Genomic DNA, 20,508 nt, shown 5'->3' on the forward strand with positions numbered 1-20,508 from the left:
GATATTATTTATAACTTCATTCCTAAAATAATTTCAGTCCAAGTCAAAGGTTGCCCAAGCCAAGTCTCAGGCATAATTAGAGCAAGTAAAGCCCTTGTCATACGAAATAAAACATTTTATCCGATTATGAGAAATATCTCAGACAAAAAATAACCAAAACGCAACATATCGCAAGTAATTTGCTTAGCTATATACTCAAATATACGTAAAACTCGAAATATCTGAAAAGCCTTAAAATGCGAATCCGCTAGTCTTCGTTAACAAAAAAAAAACGGTTTACCCATTTTCCGATCATTGCAATTTATGAACCCTATACCTTTTTGACACGTGCCAAAATAATTTTGAAGTCATTGCGATTTTTAGTTGTAGTTTTAATGTCAAATTTTCTTGTTACATGTTTTAACCCTGTTTCAACCAGACCAGTACCTGTCTTCCCCTGCTGCCTCCTGATTCGGCTCCTTTTTTGGTCCATCCAATTTCAATTCCTTCTTGGGTTCACCTGGTTTCGATACTTCGCTGGGTTGATCTGGTTTTTCCTCATCTTTGGGTTCATCTGGTTTTGATTCCTCCTTGGAATCTTCCGTCCCATTTGCATCTCCCTTGCTTCGCGACTCTTCCCTGCTGCAAGGAGTTGTAACCTCCCCTGGAGTCGAATCTATAACAGAACGAAGATTTTTCGCACAAGCACTAATGCTTCTTGTGATGGCATCAGTTGTTACACAGCAAATCAACTGATGGTTTAATAGAAGTGTTGGAAGGCGACGGGGTTGAACACTGTAACTAAATTATTTTTCTGTCAGATTAGTAGAATTATTGCTTTTGGCAAATCTCAAGCGAATGAGCTGAAACCAGTGAAAGATTGGTTAAGAACATTGTACACATGGTCATAGCTGAAATTATGATTTATGTTAAAACATAAATTCTAATGGATTCTACTTAAAGTCGGAGTAATTAGATATAAAATTTTCGACACAATTTCACCGTATTCACTGAAATTAAAAAGGATTCCATTCAATTTCCAATAAAACTAAAATTCGACTTCAATTCGAAAGCATTTTACAATAATGTGGAGAGATTAGAGCAAAGTGCAATATTATTTTCCAAACTGAAAGAACGGAATTGACTCAAAGCCAAACCCGTATGCGTACCTTCTCTGTTATCCGGTGGTGACTTCGATAGATCAGCATCGACCGACTCCTTTTGGACTTGCTCGACGTTTGTCGCGTCAGATGGCATTACGTCATCAGCACCAGCAGCATCAGGCGTGACGTCATCCTGAATATCCTCCTCATCTTGCTCCTCCTGACTTGACACTAGAGTGTCGAGCTCCTCGGTGGAAGCTTCAAGGGCTGCGTCTAAACTTTCATCTTTATTAGGTCCGGTTGTGGTTTCTACTCTTTCCTCTGTTTCTGGGGCGTCCGGCGAAGGATTCTCTGTGTCTTGAGCACAATCCTGGTCAACAGCAACCTCCTGAGTGACAGCCTCTGCTTCCAGTTGCTTCCCAGATTCAACATCTACTTTTTGCTCGTTTTGTACTTCGTTTGGGTCTTCATCTTTTGATTCCTTTTCCTTTTCCAAAGTTGTGGGGTCCTCGCCTGTCTGTTGCGACTGACTCTCCAACAGCAATGCCGGTTCGCTTTGTTCTCCGCCTCCTTCGTTTCCGTCGGGCTCGCCTTCTTCTTCCGCTTCTGACGATTCATTCTCTTCCTCGACTTCAGCCTCTTCGGCGCCCGATCGCCCCGAAGCAGCTGTTTGTCGGCTCATCAACTCCAACGTCGTGGTCTAAAAATAAACAAAAGTTTATTATTTGAAAGATTTAAACGCGATTTGCCCAACGTCGTGGTCTAAAAATAAACACAAGTTTATTATTGAAAGATTTAAACGCGATTTGCATGTTTCCAAATGTTTCCAGTGATCTTAGAGTTAGACCATCATCAGAGGTTAAATGCGACGGGGGATTGGTGATTGGGTACAGGGTGTTGCTAGCACTCTATGTAAAATCGTAAATCAATCCATTACGATTACATGCTGCTTATTAAACTGCTCCGTTATATCTCAATATTGTTAATTTTTGCACCAAGTAAAATACATTAGCTTTGTGTTGGTTATAATTCAATAAATACAAACAAAACCCACGTTTTTTTATCTCAGAGAGTCCCTCTAAAAACGTTGTCGCGCACTTGGCGAGCGAAACTAGCGTGATTATTTATAGATATGGTATACATAGTTGCATACATGTTAAGTTCTGCGCGACCTAATTATCGAAAACTAAATGTTTTAGTTGTTGGCCTACTGGTCGCGCTTAAAAATCTTCGCGTGACATCTAGTTTAAAAAGCTTTGTCATATAACAATCGTCGAAATTTTAAGACGCCAGTTACGAGAAGATGGTGGACTTAACTAAGAGAAAGTAAGGAAGAGTTAAGAAAGCGGGCAAGGTTGTGGCTGGGTTCTTCCCATTATCAAGAAATAGCCGGGAATTTTTGAGCAAGTCCGTAGAGTCTGGGCCCAGACCTCTGGCAACCTGTCTTCACCAGGGAAACGAAAAAAAAAACACATTTTTTTAAGACTTGCCTTCTTAATTAGACACACTTTCAATTGCAAAAATCCTAGTCCTTCCTGATTATAAGTTAATAAAATTATTGCGTTTTAACATGTTGCCACATACATTTTTTTTAAGTTTAGTTACTGGCTTCGGGGTCTGCACCCTCAATTTTATTCATTTGTTGGAAAATGTTGCATTTTGCCACTACATAGGTGAGTTGCGGCAGGTCGCTTACCTTGATGATTTGCAGCATAAGGGCGACCACTTGGGATCCTGCGTATTCGTTGTCGGGCGATACGTGTGACCTCACGCGCTGGAATATCGAGTTCATGACCTTCTTCACCTAAAATGTACGGCAGTGATTTTGCGAATACGCGCAAACTTTTGAAATTGAAAGACACTCCTTGATGATTTTGTTGTACAACTGTAAAACAGGTGCAGTGCGACAGGAGATATTTCTTCCGTTTTAGCGCCGGAAACTTTTATTGATTCTAACTGTGCCCTAAAAATTAAGATAAAATAACACAACTGCAGCACATTTTTCAACATTTTTTAACGCTACTAACGACAACGTAAAACTAAACTCAGATTTTAAAGTGGCGTATTTCAATATTTGAACTGTTTAGTTAAACCCAGATAATTTAGCAGGAATTTTTACGGCCCTTTGTACTATTTCGGCCCCTGAGTTTGGGGGGAGGAGGATGGGGAGAAAAATGTAAATCCTCAACCTGTTGAAAAACGTTAATGTGTCGTCAGTCTTACATTTTCTTCCATGAGTCAGGGTTTTGGGACAAAGCAGACTTTTCATAGAGGATGCAAAAACGAGATAAAGATTTTGCCAACTTTTAAGTGCAAACTGGGATGGGAGAAGAGCTGTACAAAATACTTAGCAAAAGAATCGCCAAATAACAGCGGTAACTGGGCAAATGGCATTGATACGAGCACCCTACTTCAAGGTCATTGTTCCAAGCCTTGCAATATGGTAAAAATTAGAGATCGACCGATATCGCATTTGTGGACCGATACCGATATTTGAATTTTATACTTTTGCATACCGATACCCGATACCGATACCCGAATTTTTACAAAAGTTTCAAAGTATAACTTTACTATGTTCAATAAAGCGAAACATTTATTACCCGAATTTACTGCCACGCGTAACAACTAGGAACTGCTTTGGCCAGCGCCATTTGTTTTAAAAGTTAATCGCAAATGGGCAATAAAACAAAAATTAAAAAAATATTTTTTTCAAGAACAGTATTTTAAAAGTTTGCAGTAAAATATCGGCTGGAAGTAACCGATAGCGATACATCAACAGAAGCTAGACAGCGGCCGATATTATATATCGGTCGATTTCTAGTAAAAATAAAAAGTTTCCCACTTGTCAGCAGCTAGCCAGTGGTTCTCAACCTTTTATGGCGGCCCCCCTCAGAAATAATAAATAGATTGCACCCCTGCAAGATTTCTCCATAAGAAAATCACTAGAATGTTGCAATAAACAGAACTGAAGCATCAACTCTGCACAATGTAGAAAGTTTTAAATGAATTTATTCCACTCTAATCCTACCCCAAAAGTTGTAAGAGTTAAGCAAAAATCAGATTCTAAAATATTCTTGATTATCTCTCGGCACCTTTGGGCATAAGAAATGGCACTCCAAGGTGCCGCGGCACCCCGGTTGAGAACCAATGAGCTAGAACAACCTACCTCCGCGATTAGCTGATCCGATGAAAGATCACCACTCTCGGCAGGAGATTCCCCTTTCTCATCCAGTTTCTGTCGCATTTCTTCCATTCTTTCCTCAAAGCGTTGTTTCATGACGCCCGCCTGGGAACGCAGCTTCTCGTACTGGGAACGACAAACACAGTTTTATTGTGGAGGCGCTCTAGCGCACCTGTTTTAGTTTTGTAAATAAGTAGTAATTTTCTGGGAACAGGTAACTGCCTGGATCTCGGCGAAACTTGTGATAAATTTAATCCGTAATCCTGTTCATATGTTGTTTGGTATTGTGGCAGATCCATCTGAAACCTTGATTTGTTTGTTGTTGTGTGCGCGTTTTGTTATTTACCGTTGTTAGTACGCCGAATACGTGCCGAATTTCAACATGTTCCTCACTATGGTCAAATCGGTCCAGAAATCGTAACGTCTTATCGCCACTAAGAATAATAAAATGAATGACTTTTTCTGCAAGTGGAACAGGTTCTTTTCAAGCCTTTTGAACCTAGCTATATTTCGCGTCTCTGCTGCTTTGGTGACGGTTCGATAGAAATTTAGCCTATGGGCAGATTAGTCCCGTCGTAGTGTGATTTATAACAGATTTTAATGATCGATAAAAACAGTGGACAAATTAAAAAGCGATGTGCCTATACAAAGCCAAAATGTCAATATTACTGTAAAAACATTAATGTTGGTCAGTACTTGCAAGGCTTATCACAGTTTATACTCATGTGGATTCCATGGCTCAGTATGATACAGGAGGACATTTTACACAACTTTTAATTAAACGTCACAAGAGCTTCTCATGCCGAACAAAGCACTGGTCAAGTATAACTTCGTTGGATTTGCAAAAGGCATCGCGATATTAGATTTCAAGCAGAGTAAAACTACTCACTCTTTCCTGGTAGAGAGCCGCTTCTTCTAGTTCTTCGTTCGCCTCGTTCAGTTGATTTCGCTGTTCTTCAAAAACTTGACGAAGTTGAGTGAACTGTAAGCGACAAGGGACGTGGTTAGAGGTTTTTCTGTCCAATTATCGTTTAACGTCATGCCACCCTCTGGCAATGTGCCTAGGGCAGGGATGTCCAACATTTTATTATAGTGGGCCGCATTGACACTTGAAATAATTTAATGGGCCGCAAAACCTATTAAGTACCAAGATTAAGTATGGCCTTTAGAGTTATATATATATATATATTTACCCATACTGTACTATTAGTGCGCCCCTAAAAGCTGACTGGTACATTTTAATTAGGCTGATATTGAAGGTTTAAAATACTACTTGGGAGTGAAAATGACTAGCGGGCCGCACAAAAATTTCAGGCGGGCCGCAGGTTGGACATCCCCCCTGGCCTAGGGGATGTTGTCCGATACTTGATTTTGTTCCGATACCGATACCCAAGCTTTTAGACAAAAATTATCGCGATCCGATCCGTTACCAAACGACGTCATTGCCATGCTCAAACAAGAAAATTAGTTAAAATTGACATCAAGAGTATTGTTTTCAGATCCAGCCAAAATTTGCTTTCGGGTTCAGATGTTTAGTTACCTCCAGTTGTTAACCTATTTTTGATAGGTTTATGTTTCGTGCCTAAAACTCCTATATTTATCTAGTATCGGATCGGCACCGATACCGCCCTAGTATCGGACGACTACCGATACTACGACTTGGATCGGGTATCGGCTCCGATCCGATATGATCGGCCATCCCTATATCTCAAACACATCACATTACAGCCAAAAACTTTTCCATAAAAAACGAATGGCAACTTTTGCACGCCATTGTTTTTGAAAAGTATACTCACCCTTTGAAGGGCAACTTCCAACTTGCTTTTTGTTGCTTCCTCTTCTTCGCTTGCTTTTTCCAATTTCTCTCGTTCCTCGTTTAGTTCAGACTGTAGCTCTTCGATCTGTCAAACCGGCGGGTTAGATTAGCAGTGTTGTAAACAATTAATTTTGAAATACCTCAAGTCCCAGTCAAGTCATTCGTAATCTAACTTTCAGGTCTTTGTAAACACATCACAAGTCATAATTATAGCAAGTCTATTCCAAGTCAAGTTGTTGTTTAAACGAAGTATAAATATAAATAACTATATGCAACCAAAACTGTAGTGAGGCTTAAGGAATTGGCGTTCAAGTTTAAAATGTTATCAAAATTTAGATTTGAATTGCATCCTAAAAAATCGATGGTATCTTCATTAAGAAAAATGCCACAAGATGGTAAAATTACCTCTGCGGGTCGTAATTTGGTGATATAAGTAAGCGATTTTAAAGTTTGATGTTTCCAATCAAGGTTGTTTGAATTAAGCGATAAAAAAAAAGGTTTTTAATTGATTTAGCATTTCAAAAAATTCAAATAATCTAAAGCGGCGCAAGGCTAAAACTTACTGCCTTATGTCTTAGAAGCAATGTTTTGCCGTTTAACGTTTTATTTGTTGATACGAATATAAAAGATAGGGAGAGCAACAAATCAACCTGTTTGCTAGGAGACTAAAACTATACCGAAAACGTTCAAACATATTAAGCCTTACCGAGTGCTTCGGTTCGTATACCTTTTGGTTCAACTGGCCTGATTTGTCCGATGCCTGGGTGGAGCTGTTTTTCAGCTCATCCATCTGGACCCTGTGCTCATCCGTTATCGAGGCAAGTCGTTCTTCCAGAGACGATTTCTCCGATTCCAGTCGTTGAAGATCACTGGCTTGATCCGAGAAACCCTGTAATATAAATGCATTTTTCTGGATGAATGATGGTAGTTTTTGATGGCACGTAAAAACAGCAAAAAGTTATGCGTAGGGCGAATATTTATTTTTTGACCTTAAAAAAGAGAAATTTTGACGCATTAAAATGAAATTTTGACAAGTGTTTACCTGAAAATGGTGTTTTGACAAAATTTTGACCTATTAGGAATACATTGATTCAAACAACGCATTGTTGTATGAAGTACTGATTTAGTGTCTTGGCGTCGTCAGTCACTCGTTTTCGGTGTTTTACTGACGAACAGTGGGGCACAAATCAATTATTCGGGTTGATTTAAAAGTCTTGAGAATGCTTAGTTAGTATTTTTGACCTATGAAAAAGACAAACAACAATAAAAAGGTTAATGAAAAAAAAAACGCTTTGTCATTTAACAAGTTATTGTGTAGGTTGAAACTCAAAGTAATAAGAATTGCAAGAAATTAACAACCTAGAATATTATCCAAATTTAGGAAATGAGATAATGACAAATCACCACCGAAAAATAACACAGTAAATACTGTTCAATAAAAATTATTAGCTAACGCGTTAATTTTTGCCAAGTTAAAAATAAATCGCCCCACGATAAGATAAAATTGTATTATTATTTTTTCAAATTTACCAATTTTGTCCTTAAGGCAATCTGACTTATGAAATTTAAAAGGATACTGAGTAGACAAAACTTGAGGTTGTGAGTTAGGCATAGGTAGAGTTCATTAGTTCAATTTAGTTTCCGAAATGTTATCAGATAATATTAAATGCCTAAGATTAATCGTATTAGGAAGAGGTGATTTTAAAGCCTTCCCATATAAGACAACACAAATCAATTGACAAGGTTGAAAAAATCTAAAAAATTGATATATATACTAAAAAAGACACTCATTTCCGACAATTGTTGGGTATCCTTGCGAGTCGTTCTAAGAGATTTAAAATCATTACAATAAGCAGCGCTCGTACACCATTTAAGAAGTTAACGAACTGGTAGTTATTTAGGCAACTGTGATTTGGTTATCGTCACCTGTCGAAGCTTGCTCTTTTCCGCTTCCGCTAATTCCAGTTGCTTCTTTAGTTTGTCGGCGACACCGGCCATTTTCTCCGTTTCCACGTCACGTGTCGATTCGCTTCGCTGGGCAAGGTCGAGCGATTCTTGCAGCTCTACAAATAAAAACAAAACAAAAAATAGCATTTAAATTACAAAAAATAAAAGGTGACACCACCAAACATAGATAAGGTCATTACCACACTAATAACATCTTTGGAGTAAATATTCGCCAGATACGTGGTCGCCAATTGTTTGGTTAACGAACGACAAAGTCTAATGACTGAAGATTGCAGGCGAGTATAAAACTTTGGTTCGAACTTAATTTACTTAATCGTGATTGTATCAAAAAGTATATACTAATAGGTGAAGGGTTTATAAATTGCCTCTGGGGTTAAAAAATTCATCAAAATTAAAGGCTAACAACGGAGGATTCGGCCAGATATAAAGCTTTGATTCCAACTTACTTAGGATTAAATCAAAAAGTATATATTAAAAAGTGCAGGGTTTATAAATTGCTTTTTGGTATAAAAAATGATCAAACTTTAGGTCGGGTTTGCATTCGACAAACATTTCAGGTAATAAAGTATTATTAACCGTACTTTATTACGAGGGGCCCATCACCCCTGGCCAACGAATCATACTTTAGCAACAACGAATTCCACCATTGGATAGTAGAAAAGACACCGCGTCACGTTCAACGTAATGATGACGTCATCAATGACGTATACCTTCAACTTTTTGCTCGGCTTCGTCTGCGCGCTGCTTTTCCTGGACGTAGACCTCCTTGAACTTCTGTCGCAACTCGCTTTCTCGCTGCTTCGCGTTACTCAGCTCCTGGGTGAGTTCGGAAACTCGTGAAGTCGAGTCGCTGAGTGGATGAAAAGAAACGTTTTGTTTTACATCGTGTTATTTGGGTTGTAATAGCACTTTACGGAGTTTGACACTGTTCCAGAAACCACAATCCAAAAGTTTGGGAGTTTTAGTTTTTCTGAATATCTCTTTATTCATTTTTCACATCTTTAAACGTTATGTTAAAAATGACTAAAGCTATATACAAAACGTTCAAAATGTTACCTACTTCCAAATGGTAAATAATATGTACATATTTACAAATTACAATGTCTATTCTGTGATTAAACCCGTCTTGAGTCGTACTGGCCAACGATAACGACACCCGTGTCCTGTATAGTACACAAGATGCACAACCATAGCAGTATAGCACCATGGCTTTTTGCATACTGTTCGTACTATAACTATACTCCTAATCAGGCGGAATGATGTTGTTAAGCCTATCCGCCGGCATCTTGTGTAATCTTCTTCTATGTGGGCTTTGATTTTCCTAGCACAATCAGGAAGTTTGGGCGATGCTCATACAACAATGTGTTTACGAACTTTTCAATTGCTGGTTAGTTCCATTTATAGGTTATTAATTGCCGGTTGTTGAACAAACAAAAGCGACAGGTTCACAGTTTTTTAATATTTATATGAGATTACCCAGTACAGCCTCAACACGCTGCTTAGTTAATGTTTAAGGACGTCAAACGTAGTCCCATTTCACAACAGAGATCATTTTTAGGTTGCATTTGTGAAAAAAAGTAGAAAATTAATAAAGTTAGTCGAAACGTACAAAAATGTTACGCATACTTCTATATGGGTTTTGACATTCCTAAAAACCCAATCTTTATGCTAGAAGAATCTTCCTTTTTGGCGGTAGAAACTCGGGCTGAGTCCCTTCAGAAAAACGTGACTCGACCGAGTAGAAGCACTCGTACTCAGTAAAACCCTATTTTTGACGAATCCAAATGGCGCACGCTTACCTTAGGTTCTGCGTGAGCGCCACTTTGTCCTGTTCGAGTTGCAGAGACCGGGCCTGACTCTGTTGGAAGGATTCCTTAAATGTGTCGTTGCGCTGTTCCAGGATTAAGTTGCTCTTCTCGACGTGCCTTGAAAACCACGGTACAGGTGTTTAGATTCTAGTCATAAAAGCGAAATAAGTACAACACCAACGTCGAAATAAAACATAATTCGCAATAAGATCAACATAGGGCTAACAACCAATAGTCTTAGTACTGTTTAAATCGGAATAAGTCCTAAACCTGTCGCAATAAGACCTAAATGGCCATAATTAGACCTATCCAACATTACAGTTTCAGGCGTTATTTGGCCATTTAGGGCTATTCCGAAAAACTAAGGACTTATTCCGACAGATTTATGCCTTATTCAGACGATTAAGTTCCTATTGTTGTTGATATTACTACGTATTTGGCAGTTGGCTGTATTATGTCGCTGGTCTTAATACTATGGTTTTATCATTTTTCTTCTTTGGGCTTTTCGCTTTTTAGCTCTTATTGCGTGAAGTTTTTCTTCTGTCTGTTTGTGCCTCGTTAAAGCTGAATACCTCTTTGGGTATACCGTATAAGAAATAGGGCGCTGTGCTACCCAATGATAGATTGCATTTATTGGCGTGACTTGGCAAAATCACATTTGTTCCCGAACTGTATATTTCGTCTGGTTTTGTTTGTATCTCTGTTTGCAAGAAAGTCGGTTTACGTGCGTTGATCTGTGTGAGTGTTGTTTTTTTGTTTAGTGGCACTCTAAGTGCGAGTTTGGCAGAATGTCACCTAAATGAATGTGTCCTTATAGTGTCTATCTTGCTGTGTCAAGTGTTAGATTGTGCATTTTTAACTCAATTATGAAAGACTAGAACTTACAAATAACTGATTTTGAATCAGACAAGAAAGTCTAAAGTATATTGCTAAAATTTGAAGTCATTGTCGTGATTTACGTGTAAGGGAGGGAAGATATCTTCATATTTTACATATTCAGTTTGCAATTTTGAAAGAATATATAGATATTGTTCAAGCAAAATAGAAAGTAAAGACCACCCTCACCTTTGATTCTGTTGTAAAAGTTCCCCGATTTTATCATTCTGCGCTTCTATCTGCTTGTTACGCTCCATTGCCTGTTCCTTTAGTCGCTCATTCTCCTGAAATAAAACGGCAAAAATGCATTAGTCGATGGTGCCCTGACATTTCGAATTTTTAAGTTTAAGTTTGAGTTTGATTGAATGTTAAACTATCAAAATTAATAAAGTCATTCCATCGAAATACTTCGCATCACAAATACCAACACCAAAACAAATAGCAAGTCATTTTCTCACGCCTAGAAATTAAGGTAAATAACCCCGTTATGACGAAAAACCTTTTTTGATTTAAACAAAAGTTTGCTGTAAGTCATTATGTCCAAATGACTTGAGTCAAGTCAATTAATTTAAAAGCAGTGACTTAAGTGAACCTAAAGTCAAGCTATTGACTTAAGTTATTACAGTTCTCCATGACTGTTATCATTAACCTTACACAAATGGACGTCAACTATTATTAAAATTTGACACACCAATAACGTCTTGATGCAATGATGCCTGTTTATGATTCTGCGGCACCGCAAATGCGTCAACAAGTAATTTTATTTGTCGGAAAACTTCCGGTATAATTACTAATTTTGTAACGTCGATTAGGGCCATTGTGACTTGTTAGCCAACGTACGTTTTGTTTCTTTAGGCCGGATGTATACTATACGCGTCACATTACCAATATCATCGCTTGATGCGAAAATGAGAACAGGGGTTTGCAAATGTTACTTAAAATAGAATTTTTTGTCACACTATCGAACTCAATTTACCAAAAGGGTATCAAAATAATGTAACGATAAAAAAGGTTGTTTTTACAGATATTTGTTTCGACTTTACAAATCTTCAAGCAGCGGATTTTTGAAATATAGATTTTTTGCAAAAAAGCGTATAAAATCAAAAGAATAAAATAAATTTCGGAATAAAAGTTGTGTACACAGGAGTTCTCTGTGTTACGAGGGTTACATCTAGTATCTTAAAGATGTTGTTTATTATTAGGATTCCTAGAAGATCGATTTTGTACATTACAACGATTTTTGCAATATTGCTTACATGGTTAGCACACTAAGGCATTTTTCTCAAACTGTGTGCCTCGAAATTCAGCAAAACATTTAGTAATTTTTGAAAATAACGTATTGCATTACAAATAAGTACATACAAACCAACATGCGATACTTACATGCCCATATCCATTATAAAACGATTACATAATGATATATTTATGGTCGTGTAGTTAACTGAAGAAAATATTAACAGGTTGCAAAACCCTCACTAGGATTTTCGTAAAGTGGTTCTACAGTGATGTCACAATAGAGAAATTGAACACTGTATGTATGATAAAGAATATATTTCTTGAGTTGTTAATACAGAAACAATTTTATCAAACCAATAACCTATACGATATATATATATATTGTAATGCTAAAGGATCTAAATATGTTTAGGCATCGAGCTTTAAAAGCCCGCCACACTTTATAGTAATGTATTAGCAGCAATACATGATTTTTCCCACACATGTTGCTTACTATACAAAAGCTATACCTGCATTATTCTTTGAATGTTGTGCATAATAAGGGCAGGGTCCATGGTTTGAGAGGAAGAAAGGGAACTGGTGTCGGTTTGTTTGCGCACCTCTTCAACCATTCCTGATACCTGCGAAGAAGAACGACAGCAATCGGTTAACACTTTGATGTTGGGAGAAAATACGGGACGCCATGTGGCAAATTAGGTACAGAAATCACAAAAAAAAAACTGATTTAGGAATATCAGTATTGGGTAACAAACCATGCAACATTTTTCCTCTATTCTGAAATTGGTATTTATTTAAAATATTTCTTCGAAAATTCATCCATTTAAGTTTGGCATCTTATACGTTCATGCATGCGTCCAAAACCACAAGTAATTGTTTTCATGTGCTATATGGCAATTTGAAAAATGGAAATAAAGTATCAGCAACAACATTAGAAAAAAAAACTAAAAGTGATGTACTGTGGTAATTTTTTTTCATATGCTAAGTATCAGTTCTAACAATACTAGAAAAAACCTAAAAAGTGATGTACCGTGGTAAAACCTATTATATAAATAGCTTTCGCCTATAGGCTGACGTCTGCCAGCAATATACCTTGTCGACCTTTTCTTGCAAGATTCGCAGCTCGGATCCGTGCTGGCGTGATTCGGTGATCAGCAGGGGGAAAAAGTCGGAACCTGGACATATTCTTCTATTTAGTTTTGGCTGCGGGCGTGAATGTCGGAATATCACGAGCGATATTGGTCGTTAAAAATATTGTCGTGCACGATAAAGCGAAATCGGGGTAGCCACAGAGTGTTATGAAAAATATTCAAAGACATTTAAAGACTTTTCAAAGAAAAATTATAGCCTTGCAAAAACCGAAAATTAGATGGCTTGACGTTTTTTTAAATATATGTCGAAAACAAAACAGTATAAACGCCGTGGTCAACACATTTTTTATATGGTATTACTTGGCATAACTTGAGCCTACTAAAGGACCTTTGGAAAAATATTAAAAGGGCATATCAATTCAAAGACATTTAAATACTTTTAAATACCCTATACTTTGTGGCAACTCTGGAAAAGCTTTATTAGAGCGTTGTCCATTAATTACACATGCTTCTTTACCACAGGAGACTAAAGCTTTTATTACGAAACTGAATGGTACATGCCAAATAATGATAAAAAAGACAGGAAACACTATAACCAATAATTTCTTAGGGCTTGTTGTGGTCTCATTAAAGATCTACAAATCGGTCGGTTAATGAATGTTACTAACAAATTTAGTTAGGAAACTGTTTAGTTTTTGCACAACAGTGGTCAAATTTCGTAATTGTTTATTGCAGTTATTTTTCCAAACGAACGAACCACGGTTTTGCAAAAAAAAAAAATCTCCACGCCAGTTTAAACTGTTTCTCAGTCACCAGAGTGACCAGAGTCACACCACTATGCATATTATATAAATATACAAATTAATACTGCACTATTCGTACTCGATTTTACAATCTTCCTAAAGAGAATAAACTTAACGCCAAGTCTAACAGACCTGGTCCGTGCACTGGACTGCTATAGTTGGGTTGCATGTGGTTGTTACGGTAGGCAGCAGGAAAGCTGTTGTATGCTGCTTGGCTCAAGTTCGGGTCTTGACCGGTCGAGTGCGCAGCCATGGAGGTTTGCTGCTGATGCTGGGCATCGTAGTACGTCTGTATTTCAAGTTTATTTATTATTTTTTTAAAGTGAGAATGGAAGAGCAACCACTTCCGGACAACCGTGACTCCAAAGGAGCACGAATCCATACTGGGAAGGGAGGCTTACTGGGTATAATTGGCCTCATCATTCGTTTAATGCAGGGGTTCTTAACCTTTTTTCGCTTACTACCCATTTCTGTTGAGATCAGAGCCCCATTACCCAAAATTTTATTTATTTTGCTATTTTGCGTTATTCATCCAAAGTTAACTCGCCCGTCCCAACACTAACTCTAAATGTGCACTTAGCTATACTACTCCAAACAACTTCACTAAGAATACCTTCAAAAATAAACACCAACAAGTCCAACAACCATCAAGCTTGCTTAAAACAGCTAACCAGTGGCGTATCCAGGGGGGGGGGTTTGTTCGTTTTTGTCAACGTTTAAACTCACCGTCCGAAGCTGCGTGTTTTTTAATGTAATTGGGTCACGACTCACGCGTCTTAAGCTAATGCAAAACCAAGATTGAGCGCAAAACGCCGTTTTTCGTTTCTTGTTTGATCGACCGTAAACGCAGGATATTTTTTCTCTCGCATTTCGTTATTCGTTCAGGTTGGCTGATTAGCAAGTGTGTGTTCGACAATTAACAACAATAAATCAAGCGGTCTCCGCCTTTTTCTCGCTTATAACCCACATGTGGGTAATTACCCATAGGTTAAGAACCGCTGGTTTAATGCCTCTTCGGCTTATGAAAGGCCGCGCTAGAGTTGGCGGTTTCAATGGCGAGCAATGGCGTTTTTCGTTTCAGATTTTTATAGGTCGTGGGTCAGTAGCTGGTAGTACGGCACACATTTGTCTATTAAATTGCCCATTCTTCAATACACTATGCAAACACTTATATATCATTAGGACATGCTTTAAAAATGTGTTTTGAAAAATAAACCCAAATTTACCATGATTTATTTTACAGTACGTTTTTTTTAAGTACAAGATTGTGACTAGTTACCCGAAATTGACACAACAATAGATTTAAAAGCAACTTGCTCGAGCAATAATTGCAAAAGAAACCTCCTAAAAAAACTTTAGATCAAAATTTTAGTCGCAAGCCAGCTTCAAAATGCGACACACTATCTCTAAAGCCGACAAAACAAAAAGCATTTATTTGTTTTTTGCCGATAGCCAATGAAACAAACAAGTCAACCAATCACCGTGGGTTGACATGTTTTTTTTTTCCTTTACAACAAAGAAAAAACAACGTGGGGTAGCCAACTGTAAAGTTAATCACTAACTAAGAAATGTCAAACAACTATGGAAAGCCAAAGCCGCAGAAATATCACTTAATGGAACTCAAAATGAAGTATTTATTATGCAAAAGACGCATCCTAACAGTATAACGTTGATTCACATATCCCATTTTTAAATAAATCAGTCAAAATAAAAATTTTGTTTAGGTAATCACAAATAAGATATGTGAATAACAAAGTAGACAAATGGATTGTAAAGTAGTCAGTAGAATAACAAAGTAGCCGTGTAAAATAGAAAGTAGAGAAGTAAATCGCCAAGTGTTTGAATCAAAAGTTCCTTAAAAAAGGCAATGTTGGTATTTTATTAAAAAATTCGATATGTGAATCAACGTTATACCGTTAGAATGTGCCATTGCCCGACAAATAATTCCCATTAAAATCCAAAAAGTGGTAGTTTTGCTTTTCATCAACAATCTTCCAATCACTTTGTTTAGTCGGAAATAAACCAACAGTAAACAGTTTTTTAATCGCCATTGACACAGCAGTACTGACCTGATGCGTAGGTTGGTATGCTCCAAGATGCTGATTCGCAGTAACGTAGGTGGCGTGATGGGGTGAGGGGTAATAGTTTGGGGTGGAGGGCCTAGGGGGGTTGTACAGGGGCGCCGAGTGGGGGGTCTGGGGGGCCAGGCCGGGGTGTTGGGGCGAAACGGAAGCGATGGGCGGGGCTGCGGCTTGGGGCACCTGAAAAGTTGACGTATTAAGTGACCGGTTTGTAAGTTTAAAGGGAATAACATACCCTGACAATTCATTTATTACTAAATCTTTTTTAGCGTTTTTTTCGCTTGCAAATGTAGAAACAGGTAAAACCTAAATCTTAACGTTGTATAAAATCTCTCAATCTCACCACAAAAATTGTTGCGACTTAAGGTTTATTTTGTTAAAACCGTATCTAACACGGAGCCGTAACTAACACAGTTATCGTCTTACAGGATTTCTGTTTATTTTTATCAAATCACTAAAAACACACTTGTCATCTGCAAACTATGGACTACCAGACAAAAAACTTGAAAATTGATATGCCAATAACCAGATACGCAATTGTTGCTCTGCCGGGAGAACGAAAATAAATTACTCGTTTGCAAAAGATTTGACACGAACCAGTTTTGGTTCCACGCCGTCAGTAACTTTTTTTTCCAATAAACGCTAACAACACATCGTGACGTCACTTACTTCTTGAGTGTGGACGGGGGCGTGGCCATCGACTGCAGTGGGGGCGGGGCCGGGGTTTCCCCCGGGAAGAGGAAGCATGGCTTGGCCGACCCGGGCCATTCGGGACATCAGGTCCGTTTTGGACGTGTCGCCTGCCACCTAGTGACAAAAGTTGACAATGCGATTGGAATTTTACGTCATCTGGTTGCTATCTGTTTTTTGGGGGGGCTTAAATCAATTCACAACCTAAGTGTAATTTTTGTTTTTCTGCATACCTCATCATAATTTTAGAATATGCTTATGCATTAAAATAGTTTCTTTATAAAGACAGTTTGATAGTGTGAATGTCGAATATTGTGACGCTAAAACCGTATTTTTGGTGCACGTTCCTTACACCAAAATAATATAATGTATACTTGGAGTTGAAAAACTGAACTGCCATTTGTTCCCCAGTATTGACAACAAGTGACTTTGGAATGACTTCCAAAATCAGGTTGTTTTTAACAAAAGGCCACCTAACTTAAAGTTTAAAGAATCAGCCTTCGTGTTGCGTTGATTTTAAAATAACACATGTCATGGTTAAATAAATAAATTCGTCTCCATTTAACAGAAACTTAACCATTTTAATATCTCATACAACCACCATAAGACTATTTCCCACAGACAAGTTCGTTAAGCTTCTATTTGCAAACAAAATACAAAGTTCTTCTGTTGTGTGACTTTTTAAATGAATACATCTCCCAACACAATTTCATCCCACACACCCCAAGTACGCTATGTCGTAATTTATAGTTTTATATGCCACAAACCGAAAGGTTAAACAGACTGGGGAAAATAGGTGGTTGAGCCCTGTTAAGGAATATATACGTGACAACATGCGTTAATTGTTCTTAGATTCGATTATGCCGTTAGGAGCGTGAACAAAGAGTTGAAGCGGTGCCTTTATTAAAAGTTAGACAAAACTTAAATCCCATATAACTGTGAGAGTCGAAAACTTGCTTTACCGTGTCGGACATTAGCCTCAGTAGACCTATAATGTACGTAGCTGGATTTCACCATACCTGCGACATGTGATCGTTGAGAGAGGCAGTCCGAACTTTGACCGGTTCCTCTCTGCAAAACAAGAACAGGGATGCCGTTATAACATAGATCAATGTTTCTTAACGTTTTCCTTGTGCTGCAACCCTTTTCAATCACCAATCATTTCTCGCACCCCTTTAGAATTGGTTAAATAATAAAACCAATATAACTTTATTTTTATACAAGTAACTCAGGGTTTGTTAACCAGTGGTGCGAGAACTGTTCCATGGGGTTGTGGGGATGCTGAATCAGACACAGAAAATGTATTACAGTAATTTATTGCTTTGCTCAGTTGAATGTAAAACTAACTCACATTTTGGTATTGCGATATTGTGTTATCAGTTACTTTTTTAAAATAAAATAACATTTGTTTAGTACGTATGCAATTTTAGAAGTGGATGCGAGAATTGGTTGGTGATTGGAAAGAGGTGCAGCAAGGAAAAAGGTTAAAAACCACTCATAACTGATAACAAAGTAACATATACCAAATGTGGGTATCGGAAGATTACAACCGTTATCGGTTACCGTCTTTCGATATTAATATCCCTTATATAGTTGCATTATATATATAAATATATATATAATCAAAAATATATGTATATAATCGGTGAAACACGAAAATTCAGTTCACAAAAGCGATTGGTTATAATTCTATTGAACGTGTAGATGGAACAACAACAAAAATCGATATTTTACAAGGTTTTCCAAAATATGATTGGAGGCTATACAGAACATGGACCAAGTAACGATTTATGACGCAGTGGCTAAAACGGGCGTACTTTGACCGTCACGAAAGCATTTGCATAAAATCAAAATTTTAATGAAAACCACTGCAAAACAAAATTACACGAACAGTGCTGGCAGAGTATGGGGGCGTTAACGTTAGCCAACCCCCCCCCCCCCCCAAAAAAAAATAGCTGCCGTTCCAGCTGCTGTAAGAACGTGATTTAAAACCAATTCGGCTGCGCCAAGTCACGTAAGAGCATTTATTGCCGGTTTATAGCTGAATGTAAAAACGTGTTTACGTTTTCCATTCGGCGTTGAATCAGAGTTAAAAGGCAGCAGCTATACGACACGATGTGCTGTTAATTGTTTTATTGTCGATCAAACGCAAACGCAATCAAATTCGGGCGCAAAAACACGGATATAAAACCAACGTAAACAGTATAACGCGTATATGATGCGCACAACAGTGTTTTTTCAGGAAGCAATTTATTTCTAATTACGATTTAACAAATAGAAAACAAGCTCATGTACCACGCACTAGCAAACAACTGTTGTAATTCATTCCCCATATATAGTTGCGTCCGCTGCCAAAACATGTCTAAAAGAACAATTGTTGATTCTGCTAAAATTATTACACATAAATATAAAATAGGACGAGCACTGCTTAAAAACGTACTGTATTATAATCCACAAGCTTTCCCGCGACGTTTAGTAATAGTCAAAAAGGTTTGCGGTTTTAACAATACAATTTGCCTTGCAGCGCAATGCCGTTTACAGCATAGGAATCGAACAAAAACGGCGACCAAAGAAAACTACATTTTTATGAAAACTGAAAACCTTATGTAAACATACTCTTTTGCATAGCTTACGAATGCCGCGAAACAAAAGCAAATCAAAGAAGGGAGTTACAATAATAATAGGTAACTAGACGGGGGTGCGGTTGTTGTATATGTTGTCAGGGGATATATTTTCAGGGCTTAGTGTTTATTTTCAATTTTTACTTTATTTTAATTTTTTTTTTTTTAATTTTTTTTTTAATATTTTGTATTGTGTACTTTATATTATATATTTTGTTTTTCATTTTCCTTAACTTGTTTCTGCAAGCAAAAACAGATATGGGCCGAAAACTTCCCCACTTAAAATATGCCTTTGATGCGAAAGGGGTTCAAATATGGCGTAGAATTTGGGGAATGATCGAAACATATATTTGATAAATAGAATTTACTTAGATAATGCATATGGCTATTTTATTCAATTTTGACCAGCTTACGTGTTTGAAAATCAAATATTATCATTCTCTTAAAGACTAAAAATGGTTTAACGCCTATGGTTTGCTATACTTTTGCAAACTTTCACTAGGTAATTTTTTACCATAGCTTGGTCCGAGCAATCACTGTTAAAACAGGCTTTAAATCTGTCGTTTCAAACAATATGAAAAACACTATTACGTGCCTAATACGCAAACTATTAAATCGAAAGTTTTGCTAGATAAGTTTAGGTCTGATGTTGGTATGCTGGTTGGAGCAAGATGCACAACAGGTGCTAACAGAGAGGCGTAGACTGCCTTAAGATTTCGCATTTAAACTTGCGGCGGTAAATACACCCTATTGACACTTAATTTTTACGCGAAGCTTATCGCGAAGTAATTGGTCGCCCCAAAAAATGCTGACGCCGCATTTAAAGCAAGTATTATAAATGTGTCGCCGATATTCTGCCTTGAACATCCCTACTCGAAATGCTTCCCTCCGTTAATTGTACGGTGGGTGAAACTTTATTCACGGCCTTACCTCTTTGTGTATTACCGCGACAATACGATGAAATACGATTTGGAGAATATTGGAAACATCGTATTTGGAGAATATTTGCTATTTGCACCTGTTCTGTATGTTACTCCAATCCAACATATCTACACACAATTATGAGTTGTGTATAATAATATAATAACTTATGGCTTTGAAGCGAAGGGGGTTCAAATATGGCGTAGATTTTGGCAAATGATCGAAACATACATTTGATCAATAAAAATTTACGTAGATAATGCTTACGGCCATGTTATTACATTTTGGTCAGCTAGCATGTTTAAAAAGTCAATATTTTCATTCTCTCTAAATGATT

At 37.5% G+C, this 20,508-nt stretch overlaps 1 protein-coding gene across 1 annotated transcript in view; it reads right to left on the reverse strand.

Moving 5' to 3' along the window:
- Positions 1-20,508, reverse strand: part of LOC146133489 (uncharacterized) — a 37,420-nt gene that overhangs the window by 1,753 nt on the left and 15,159 nt on the right. The window contains exons 13-30 of the mRNA XM_083397762.1: positions 17,649-17,700; positions 16,609-16,746; positions 15,928-16,119; positions 13,991-14,147; positions 13,057-13,139; positions 12,477-12,587; positions 10,921-11,015; positions 9,847-9,972; positions 8,758-8,897; positions 8,006-8,142; positions 6,680-6,968; positions 6,253-6,260; positions 6,060-6,164; positions 5,153-5,245; positions 4,249-4,389; positions 2,779-2,886; positions 1,149-1,782; positions 427-655 (exon numbers count right to left, since the gene is read on the reverse strand). Coding sequence (XP_083253888.1) covers positions 427-655; positions 1,149-1,782; positions 2,779-2,886; positions 4,249-4,389; positions 5,153-5,245; positions 6,060-6,164; positions 6,253-6,260; positions 6,680-6,968; positions 8,006-8,142; positions 8,758-8,897; positions 9,847-9,972; positions 10,921-11,015; positions 12,477-12,587; positions 13,057-13,139; positions 13,991-14,147; positions 15,928-16,119; positions 16,609-16,746; positions 17,649-17,700 — 2,838 coding nt within the window. The remainder of the gene's footprint in view (positions 1-426; positions 656-1,148; positions 1,783-2,778; positions 2,887-4,248; positions 4,390-5,152; positions 5,246-6,059; positions 6,165-6,252; positions 6,261-6,679; positions 6,969-8,005; positions 8,143-8,757; positions 8,898-9,846; positions 9,973-10,920; positions 11,016-12,476; positions 12,588-13,056; positions 13,140-13,990; positions 14,148-15,927; positions 16,120-16,608; positions 16,747-17,648; positions 17,701-20,508) is intronic.

This window comes from Ascidiella aspersa, chromosome 9 (genome assembly GCF_963924565.1).
Source record: "Ascidiella aspersa chromosome 9, kaAscAspe10.2, whole genome shotgun sequence".
Lineage (NCBI taxonomy): Eukaryota > Metazoa > Chordata > Ascidiacea > Phlebobranchia > Ascidiidae > Ascidiella > Ascidiella aspersa.